We start from the raw sequence: 11,172 nt of genomic DNA on the forward strand, positions 1-11,172 counted from the left end.
GGCACCCTGGGATTGCACAGAGCGAGCACTACACCAAGACTCAGCAAGTGTTATAGCTCACAGAATGGACCTTTGGCCATGCTCACCTGTGACCCCCACTGCATCCCTGTGAGGTGATCAGGACAGATAGCAATAGCTTCATTTTCCAAACAAGGACACCTGGAGCCCAGAGAGTAAAGCGACTTCCCCATGGTCACTTAGCTGGGAAAAAGTAGAGTCCAGGTTCAAATCTTATCTTCTAAACCAAATATTGATATGTGGCTGAGGGCCAGTTGCTGAGGCTACACACAGATGCAAAAAGTGACACTTTGCATCCTGGTATCCTGAGAGATGCTTAGCCTGTCTTTTCCCCCACCCTTCTATGTGACCTAGATGTTTGTGGATACTGGCAGGTTGACTGACTATATTAAGGACTCTAAATGGCACAGCCAGACAGCAATACTTCTCTTACCTTCTTCTTTCCACTATCCCTGGAAAATAATGGTGATGATGATGACAGCAAATATTTATACAATGCTATGTGCCAGGCATTGTTCTAAGCATCTTACATGTTTTAGCTCATGTAATCCCCACAACAAATGCTGTTCAGTAGGCACTTTGAATATCCTCATTTTATAGATGATAAGATGTGGCACAGGAAGGTTAAGTAATTTGCCCAAGGTCACACAGCTTATAAAAGTAGCAGAGTTGGGACATAAACTCAGATAGTCAGGTTCCCAAGTCCATGCTGCTGTGCAGGTCATCAATTGAAGATCAAACTGGAGAAGAATCCAGTTCCCTTGAAGTCCCATAAGTCACCCTTTATCGAGGGACCCTCAGTTCCTTTGCAAAGCCTTCTCCCAGCTCTGCTTGATCTCTTGTGCCTCAACCCCACCCCAGACAGCAGCCCTTCTTGTCAATTCCTGTCTAAAATATAACCCCTTCCCATCCCTCCCATCCCACACTCACCTTAAAACCCATTGGGCGGAGCTTACATGCTATTTCTGCATCATGCAGTGCGTCCTCATGAGACTCCAAGGTGAAATAAATTTGAGACCGGTTGCTATAAAGCAAGTGGTCATTCGGAGCTGCCAAATGAGGGAGAAAAAGCCCTCATTAATGGCCCCCAGCAGAAACACGTTATAAGTCCTATATGAGGATACATGTTAAGCAAATGGCAAGTTTTCTAGGACTGTTCTCTTGGAGATCCAAAAGGTTAGACTCAATTTCTACCCCTAATATTGCCCTTCTGACCACACACCCCCAGCCACTCTGGGTTTGAGATGTCCCAGCTGTAAAGAAATAGTTTTTGTCCCTCTCTCAAGTAGTTCCTTAGAGGGCCTGTGGTGTCAGTGATGCATCAACAACTTTGACATACAGCAAATCCTGGCACCCTGCTTTGTAGTCATACGGGACTAGCAACTGGCAGCCTGGCTTCTGAGTGAAGTATTACCCATAAGGAAACAGGCCAGAGGGAGGTGGCCAGATGTGACTTGTATCCTGGCTACCAGGAAGGCAAGTTCAAGTTAGTCCTCTGGTGGTAACAGCAATATCTCTGCATAGAAACCATGAACATAGAAAGTTTCTATAAGAAAATGGAAATGTATTTGCAAGGCTCTATCCTTTCATTACAAAGGTCAAATGTGAATGAACCTGAGCAAAGTTTCTGAAGATAAGGTGAGGTTGGCTGTCCCAACACTCTGAATCACTAGATGCCAGGGCTGGACAAGCCTTTAGAAATCATCTGGTTCAACAAACCCATTCTTCAGATAAGAAAAATCAAGCCCAGAGAGGGAAAGATATCTGCTGAAAGTCACACAGCTAGTTGGTCAGACTCATTATTAACTGGCCAGACTTAAATCTGGGGTGGGAGACAGTTTTGTATTTTCTGAAGGGGGGATACAGTGTTTAGAATAATGAGGAGAGCTTGGCCGTCTTCCAGCACAAAGATACTCCTTGTTGGGAAGGTCCCTTTCTTCCTAAAAGGATCAAGTAGTTTTTTCACCCTGACTGCTCTGACCATGCAAGGAAAAACCCCAGGGAAAATGAACCCTGCAGAGGTGGCTGAAAGGAATGGAACCTCTCTTGGAGATCTGGACTTAAGTGGCCTCCACCTGTCTTCTTCATATTGCTGTACTCTTCCAGAGGGACCTGGCTCCAGCTTATGTTGAGGGAACAGGCTTTTTTGGTTTTTTTTTTGGGGGGGGGTGTGCCTGCCTATTCCTTAGTCTAAAGATATTAGCAAAAAGTTTGCAGTCCTCTCTGTCCCTTCTTTTCTGCAGCACATGCCAGCCCAGTGGCAGCTCACAGTGTGTGTGTGTGTGTGTGTATGCATAGGGTGTGTGTATGTGTGTAGGAAATCCCCATTTCCCTCAGGTGCTAGTCTTGACCAGTCAACCTTAATTCCTCCCCTTCTCCCCAATACCTGTTGCCAGTTCTGGGGGAGGATCAACAGGTGGAGACTGCAGCCCACCCCCTTCTCCACTCATCAGAGTCAGGCTCAGGGCACCCTCAATCCCAGAGCCCTGTCTGACCAGCCCTGCTGCCTCCTTCCTCCCCAGCACGCTTCGACAGACACCTCGCCCCACTGGCTGAGCTTCTGGCAGCCTGCCTGAACTGGGCAACTCAGGCCAGAGGCTCAGTGGCCAATCCCTGGGTCCAGATGTGGGAAGGGGGTATCAAGGGAGTTTCTCCCTGCAGCAACGCCGGCGCCCTAGTCCGGACGCAGGCATGGGGTTACCCACGTTGTCCTTGAATCCACAAAGCCTACCCATCCGTCTCCAGGCGGCACTGGAAAGCGGGACAGAGGCCTGTCACAGTCGCAGCTTGCCCACAGTCTCCCGGGATTCCTGAGCAGTAGCCAGGCCGGTCTCTTACCGGGCTGGCAAGGTAAGGGTTCCAGGCGAGGGCGCAGGCAGCGGGCTGGATTGGGAAGGGGGTGGGGGGAGCATCTATTTCAGCCGAGGATCGTGTGATAGGAAGCAGTGACAATGAGTCACAGGGCAGCGGGGCGCGAGCGCTCCTCCCCTCCATGCTCGCGGGATGGTTTCTGAGGCGAGCGTGGCCCACTTCGGTTACCTCAGCCGTTACACAATCCCGTCCGCCTGCCTGCCCGCCCGCGCGAAGGAGGGGCTGCCCGGCCCCGGCCGCTCGCGGCCCTTATGCAACCAGTGCTCTCCTGACCTAATTCCACGCCGGACCCACCCCACCCTGAGCCGAGGCCCCGGAAGGGACACCTCCGGGCCAAAACAGCGGCCCAGCCGGGGCGGGACAGCAGAGGAAGGCGCTTAGTGAACACCTCGGGCTGGCAGGAACCCAGCAGAGCCGGCGCGAGGGTGGAAAGGGTGCGAAGTTCCCCTCTTAACAGGGAAGGTGCAGGCAGGTGTAAGAGGGGACCTAGGAGTGCAGAGGGAGAGGGAGGGGGAAACAGAGTCGGTGACAGCCATCAAAAAACGGAGTGACAAGGGTGGGAAAGACAAAGGAAAGGAGGAACGAAACAGTGCCATAAACACAAACAGAGATGCAGAAACACACAGGCTAACAGGAGATACAGAAAAAAGCAAAGAGCAACAGGAACAGAGAGGCAGAGACACAGAAAAAGAAAGAGAAATTGGTAGCGATAGAAGAAAAAGTCAAAGACTCAACTCCATAAACCCCTCCCCAACTCCGGTCCCGGTCCGTCCCAGGATCCCCCGAGTCCTCCCTGGCCCAGGTCCATCCCTCATCTCCCTGCGGGTTCATTGCCGGAAGGCGCGGTAGGCTCACCTAGTCTGACTGCCTCGTTGTACTTGAGCAGCGCTGCTTCCACCTGGCGCTCGCGGTACAGTCGGTTGCCCTCATGCCGGAGTTGCGACGCCCGCGCCGGTCCGGGGAACAACTTGCCGAGGAGACCGCTGAGCACCACGTTGACCCGCAGCGGCGGCGGCGCTTGCTGACCAGCCCTCCGGGCTCCGCGCGCCCGCCCGGTGGTCACCATCAACGCGGAGAGCTTGACGCCGCACAACGCACAGCGCCGGTCGGCTGCCCGCCCGCGTTCCAGGCACAGTTTACAAAAGGTGTGGCCGCACGACAAGGACACGGGGTCTGATAGAAATCCATGGCACTTCCGGCACTTGAAACCGTCCCACACCTCGGTGGCTTCAGCAGCTGTTGCCACCCCTGCCTCCTCTGACACCACCACGCAGCTTGCCGCGCTGCTCCGGTCCTCGGGCACCGGAGCCAGTGCCTCTCCTTGCGGGACGTTCTCCGCCAAGCAGCGTACCAGCTGCTCCAGTTGTTGGGCCACCAGCTGCTGACGCTCTGACAGCTGTCTGTACACCTCGAGAGCTTCCCGGAGGCGCCCCCCAGACGCCAGGGCGTCGGCCTGCGTGAGCAGGACTTTGCACTCCGGCGTCGAGGCCTTAGGAGGCTGCTCTCTCTCCGGCTCCCGAGTTGGTAGAGGTGTGGGGCCTTTCGCCTCCCGATGGGGGCCCGTATCTACACGAGTCAATGATGCCGACGGCTGCGCCGGCTCTAAGTTGTTGCTGCTGAGCTCGGAGGGCAAGCTCAGCATCTGTCCAGTCTGCAGTGAATCCATAGAGGGAGTGACACGCGCGGGGTGAAGCGTCTAGGAGCTGGGGACCCGGAACCCGGAGCGGCAGCTGGAGGGAATTGGAGCTGCCACCACGGCCGTTCGACCGCACACGGGTCCCTGCCGCGCCTCCGCGAGCTCCATACCGGCCGCCGCGCGCAGGCTAATAACTGTCTTGTCTCAGCAAAGTGTTATATAAAACAGTACCACGTGACTCGCCGCCAAGCTGCTCATTGGCCAGTGACAGGAAAATTGTTACAAAACCAGACAGTTTTGTAACAGTGTTGCGCTTGCTTCTTTTGGCTTCACTTTTCTTGGCTTCTTTTCGAGGTTGTTTGTGTTTACACTCCGCCTTATTTCCCCTGCCAATGTAGTTCCTTTTCGGACCACGGAGAGAGAAAAAAACTCAGTGTGTTCTCTCGGGCTGTTCCGTCTCCAAACTACCCCATCCCATCTCCAAACCGGCCACCAAACAAGTCCCCTCTGCCAGCCATTTGCTAGTGGCCCTTCCCCACCCTGCCCCACCCGAAGAGGTCGGTACCTCGAGGAGCACAGTATGCCAGGTCTTTCGGGACGCCCCAGTCTCGTCCTTCTAGGGACGACCACTAGTGTCTGAGAAGGAAAGGGGCTTGGGAGGGTCCCCTCAAAGCCCCCATTCCACCACGGCCCCTGCCCGCAAGCTCTGGAAGCTCCGTCCCATCTCCTCGTACCCAGAGCCCCTTACCACCATCCCCGGGAGTCTCCAAAAGTAGTCAATGCAATTATCCGAGGGCGCTGGGTTTCCCGTTCTGGGAGCAACACGGAGCAGCAGCCCAGCGGGCGTAGAAGTTGGGCAGCGCGGGCTAAGAGGTGAGGTAAGTGCCTAGAAGATTCGCTCGATACCTGGGGCCCCAGGGTGGCGCCATGCGTGCCCCGTTCTTCACCTCCCTGGTCCCTAACCTCGCAACCTGAGCTGGCGCGGGCGCCGTACAAAACTTGCACCCTGCCCTGGGGGATGGGCGGGGCCACGATAACTTGGCGTGAGGGAGTCAGAGGGTACTCTGGGGCCTGTGGGCAGACGGAGGAGGACCTGAGAGCGCTACTCCAGAGAAAGTCCGCGAATCCTGGCGCACTTCAGCGGTGGGCCAAGCTGTCTCCAGGTTCGCTGCTCTAGAGCCCTGAGTTCACACTTTCTCACACCACAGTCTGGGGTTGCGCTCCAGAGGTAGGGTTGCGCTCCAGAGGTAGGGTTGCGCTCCAGAGGTAGGGTTGCGCAGAAGCTGCAGGAGCTTGGCTCACAATGGCTAGGGACCCTCGAGGGTGCTCCGATCACTTCCAGAAGGCCAGTGTGAACTGCCCACACTGTCTCCTTCCAGCCGCCACACTTTAGACAATAGCCACAATCACAAATAAGGAGGCAATGCCTAGAGACCTAAAGGAATAACGCACGCCTCCACCACCCTTATCTCTCCCCACCCTTGTCTCTCCTCTACCTGCACGGAACAGGGAGGCGGGGTCTTGGCTTGCCTCTGGCTCAGTCAGCCTCCAGATCTGCGGGCTCAAGGCAGTTCCCAGAGCAGTGCTTGGGGCAGAGCGCCGCCCCTGGGGCCTGAGGACCTACAATTGTGTCCACTTCATAGCCGACTGACCTTGGGCAAGTGACCTAAATTCTGGGAGCCATCATTTGGGCTTCCGAACCAATGTCACGGATGATCTTAGTTGGCATCACGTCATGTTTCAGAATTGGGGACTACAGGTTCCCTTCGGACTCTGTTGTTTGAGGTCGTTAATCCCACCAGCAAGGTCACAGAGAACAGGTACTATGCAGCAATCCCTGGAGCCTCTCACTGGTGAGACCAAAGATGGGGAGGGAATGACAGAGAGGAGAAGGAAAGCTGGCTTATAGGAGAAAGAGACCAAGAAAAACAATAGAGGAACTCAGGGTGTAGCCAGGAAGGCATAAGGCACACATAGGAAAACTTGGCTTGCAGCCCTATTTTTATCATAACCTTGAGCAAGATCTCTGGGGAGGCTTTAGTTTCTCCTAATCTCCATCATTCCCTCCAGTCTTAACCTTGAGATGCTTCTATCCTAACACCAGATTTAATGACACCAACTCAACTACTTAAGTATAAAAGACTAGTCTAGATGCTGTGGGTGGGGGTTTGGATGCAGAGCGGAGGATAGTCTGCAGTAGTGGAAGGGCAGCTGTAGTTAGATGGCTCAGGCCTGAGCTAAATTTTGAAGATAAGGAGGTTATGGGACTGGCCAGGAGGTGGAAGAAGTGGCTATCCAGGGTGTCCAACCTTTTGGTGTCTCTGGGCCACACTGGAAGAAGAGTTGTGTTGGGCCACACATTAAATACATTGTGGCACATAATCACAAAAAATCTTGTAATGTTTTAAGGAAATTTAGGATTTTGTGTTGGGCTGCATTCATAGCCCTCCTGGGCTGCATGTGGCCCAGCGGTCACAGGTTGGGCACCCCTTGACCATGCAGCAGGGGAGAAGCTGAGACTCCTGGTGACCTGCTGTCTAAAGTAAGCTCCTTTTACCCTTCGGTTTCCCCTGCTGTTGAATGAAGTTTTTCAGTCCATTCAGGCTGCTATAACAAAATACCATAGACTAGCGGCTTGCAGAAAACACATTTATTCCTCAGAGAAATTTATTTCTGGAGGCTGGAAACTTCAAGATCTAGGCTCTGGCAGGACCAGTGTCTGCTCTGAAACTGCTTCCTGGTTCATAGGTGGCTGTCTTTTTGCAATAACCTCACATGGCAGAAAGGGGCAAGGGATCTCTCTCAGGTCTCTTTTATAAGGGCACAATGTCACTCATGAGGGAGACCTCATCACCTAATCACTTCCCAGATGTCCCATCACCACATATCACATTGGGGACTAGCTTTCAACTTATGAATTTTGGGGTGACACATTCAGCCTCTATCAGAGTCCCCGGCATTATCTGCCTGCACCTTCTGGCACCTGCATGGAGGGGCAGTCTGTGGCACAGATAAAGAGATTTATATGAAGGGGCCATGAAATGGATAATGATGAAAACCTCTTAATTCAACAGCTTTATCTATTTGACAAGTTTGAAAAAAATGATATTGGTCACCCAAAAATTGTCTTCCAGATGCAGATCTGGGATGTGCCTGCCCCCCTGGGTCACTGTGACAAGTATGCATTCCCTGGGTCGCTTTCCCTCCTTTGCTGGTCAGGGGTGGATACGCAAGGAGAAGGCCTAGTTGAGGCAGTGGGTCTCAGTTCTTCAGGTAGCTCCTCTAGCAGCTGCATGTGCCCAAGATTGACCATGAACTTAATCAGGAATGTTAGTAGCTACCAGTGGGGTGCAGGGTGCATTGTGCAAAAGGCAGCACCATGATCTATTCACTGAACAGACTTCATGAGAGTTTTACATCGTATCTTCAAGTCAGGACTGCTTGTAAAATAACACCAAATGGGTTTCTATTGAATACTGGAAAAAATTGCCACAGTGGTTTTCTTTCCTTCTTTATTTAAACTTAACAAGCATTACATTGTTATACATTTGTAGACCAACTCAGAAGCTTCTTACTCAAAACTTCCTCCCCTTTGCCCTTACTAATTGGAGCTCCCTAGAAGGAGGGGAGAAGGGAGATTGACAACACTTTTTCAGATGCAAATATTCCCTTTGGAGGACCACAGTCTTCAAACCTCCACTTATTTTGCTAAGGTTAACCAGGAAAAAGAGCAAGTTGATCTTCGACTCCTTGCCAACTGACTGCAGTAAGTAACAGGGCTCTGAGGAACCTCTGTGGAGCCCAGATGGCTCGACCCTAGCTCCTCTGACCAGGGCAGCCTTACATCCATCTGTTTCATTAAAGAAAGCGTTTCCCTTCTAAACTAAAAAGTTTGAAAACCATGGCAATTTTCACCTACTTTTATGTATTTGTTGAGCATCCTCTTTCTATCAGGCACTGTTTTAGGTGTTATAAATATCGAAGCAGCACTTGACTCCCAAGTCGTCCCTCACATATGGTAGCACATTTCCCCCCCACACATTCTTGTCCCCACTTCTCAGGGTGACTGAAAGTTCCATGAAAGCAAGGATTAGTGTCTTGTGTCTCTCATCTCTTTCTCAAAGGACAGTATTTGAAGAGATTGTACTGAACATGACAATGGACATTATGGTCCTAGATGGGAATGTGCAGAGGGATAAGAGGAATGTCATACCTTTCCCCTGTGCCAATCACAGAGGAGAAAATGGGCATGCATATAATTAAGCATTGACAATCCTATGCTTGGTAAGGGCTTCTAAACAGCTCTAGGATGAAAGAATCCAATCAAAGCCAGGGGCCTGGGGTGAAGAGTGAGCTACCCACACATACACATGCACACATGCTATGCGTGGAAACTTGGCCAAAGCGCCTACTTTCTGTTGTGTTTCTCATTTTATATACTGGAGGGGGGGGGAATCCATGAATTAGGCAGTCCTTAAAGGAAAAAAAAAAAGTCATCATGGGCATTAATAGCACTGACATGAAAAAGGCTGTCCCTTGCTATCTAGAGTAAGTAACCCAAACCCAGAGCTAAAGAAACTTACAGATCAACCCTGGTTTCACAAATGAGGGAACTGACAGTAAGAAAAGGCAAGCAATTTGCTGCAGGTCACAACGGGAGTTTGTGACACAGCCAGGATTGGAAGCTAAGGCTCCTGTCTCTTTGTTTAAAGTTGTCTCCATGTGATCGTAAAGCTTCCAAAGGACATAGAACACTTGCCCTAGTAATTAAGAAATTATTCCAAATTTCCTAATCACAAGATTTGCAAGTCAACGAACATTCATTAAACATATATTATGGGCTAATACAGCTGACATTTGTAGGGGCAATAAGAGAAGGGTATGACATAGTTCTTATCCTCCAGTAGCTAACTGAGAATACAAGAGGCAAAGACTTGAAAGAGTTAAGTAAAATAACAGGTAGTATGTGAGAAATGCCAAAATTGATGAACAGTGAGTCCAAGTGAGAGCTCAAAGGAGACAGACTGCAATGATCCCCATCTTGTAGAGAAGGTACCTTTAAATGAGGTTGGAGAGGATTTAAATAGAAAAGTTAAAGACTACCCTGCTTGTCAAGTCAAGGGCCTTCCCTTCACATTAGCAGCCACGTGGCCAGGAGAATGGAGGAGGAGTCCAAGTAAGCTGGGCTGGTAAACACCCAGGAATTTGTATTTTTTAAGGCTACCTGTATGATAATGATGTGCTGCCAGGTTTGGAGTTCACCTGTGTAAAGGATAATGCAGAATACATTCGATAAGTGCCCCCCCACCCTTCTCTCCCTAACTCATACACAGTTTCTCTGGGGGTGGGTATCAATAATTCTTGTCTACATTTTACTGAAGGGAAAACTGATCCAGAGACTTTCAATGATATGTTCAAGGTCATTTAGCAAGAAGTGGGGACGCTGGTTTCCTGCCAACCAGTAGAAACAGAAAGATCAGAAGATACCATCCCAAGGAAGATTTTTGCTTTATTTCTCTACAAAACAAGTCAGACTTGCTTGGTTAGCCAGAGAGTTTATTGCCCAGAGTATAAAAGTCAGCAAGTCTCTGGAGCTGCCAGGTGTGTGGGACAGAGCCCAGGGCGAGGTTAGTCGCTGGGACCTTGGAGTTCTAACTTTGTTGTGTGACGCAGTCTAAACCACTTCCCCTTTCTTTTTGTCTGTCCTTGGCCTATTAATAATGATGCCCAACATCACTGTTGGGATTAGCTACCAGTGATGGAAAATGCACAGTGCAATTAGTCCGATGTGATTCCTGGGAACAGAAAGCATCCACAGCCATCTGCCGACTGTTGTGAGTAAAATGTGTGCTGGCTGCCTTTGGAATAGAGGCATTTTTTTCCTGGGAGGAGAGTAAGCTAGAGCCTTAGGCTGGGTCCTGCCCTTGTCATGGGCACTGACCAATGTGGAGGCTCCAAAGACCCTGGCAGAGAGCAGTCTGGTCTTGGGAAGAAAAAGAAATAAAAGACAGGTTATCTGGAGGGAAAGCAGCAAACTTTCATCACAGGAAATTATCGGGAGACTTTGGCATGACTGGGAATTGGTTAAAATCTTGGATCTTTAATAAATTGTGATAAAATATAGAAAACATAAAATTTACCATTTTAACCATTTTTAGGTGTAAGGTTTAGTGATATTAAGTACAATCACATTATTATGCAACCACTACAACATCCATCTGCAGAACTTTTTTTCATCTTGCAAACCCAAAACTCTGTACCCACACAACAACTCCCAATTCTCCCCTCCCTCCAGCCCCTGGCAAACACCATTCTATTTTCTGTCTCTAAAATTGGAGAACTCTAGGTACCGCAAGTAAGTGGAATTATACAGTATTTGTCTTTTTGTGACTGATTTATTTCACTTAGTATAATGTCCTCAATGTTCATTCATGTTGTAGCATGTGTCAGAATTTCCTTTCTTTAAAAAGCTGAGTAGTATTCCGTTGTACACTATGTACAAGAGGGGACCCAAACAAATGAAATTATCTTCTGGAGGGCAGGCCCCTTGTAGTACAGGCTTCCCCCACTAGGTGAGTGTTCTAGGAACCCATCTGTACCAGTGTATCAGCTGGCGTTGTTGTGAGAGGCTGCATTAGGGTTCACTG

General features: G+C 50.2%; 1 protein-coding gene across 3 annotated transcripts in view; it reads right to left on the reverse strand.

The window, feature by feature from the left end:
- Window positions 1–4,738, reverse strand: part of LONRF3 (LON peptidase N-terminal domain and ring finger 3) — a 41,587-nt gene extending 36,849 nt beyond the window's left edge. Inside the window, exons 1-2 of one of the 3 annotated variants that reach the window (XM_053917064.2) lie at window positions 3,745–4,738; window positions 949–1,067 (exon numbers count right to left, since the gene is read on the reverse strand). In XM_053917064.2, coding sequence (XP_053773039.1) covers window positions 949–1,067; window positions 3,745–4,555 — 930 coding nt within the window. In that variant the 5' untranslated portion in view covers window positions 4,556–4,738. The remainder of the gene's footprint in view (window positions 1–948; window positions 1,068–3,744) is intronic. The other 2 variants (XM_024566547.4, XM_024566546.4) reach the window with 2 other exon arrangements.
- Between the last annotated feature and the right edge of the window lie 6,434 nt (window positions 4,739–11,172).

The sequence above is a fragment of the Desmodus rotundus genome, chromosome X (assembly GCF_022682495.2).
Source record: "Desmodus rotundus isolate HL8 chromosome X, HLdesRot8A.1, whole genome shotgun sequence".
NCBI classification, from domain to species: domain Eukaryota; kingdom Metazoa; phylum Chordata; class Mammalia; order Chiroptera; family Phyllostomidae; genus Desmodus; species Desmodus rotundus.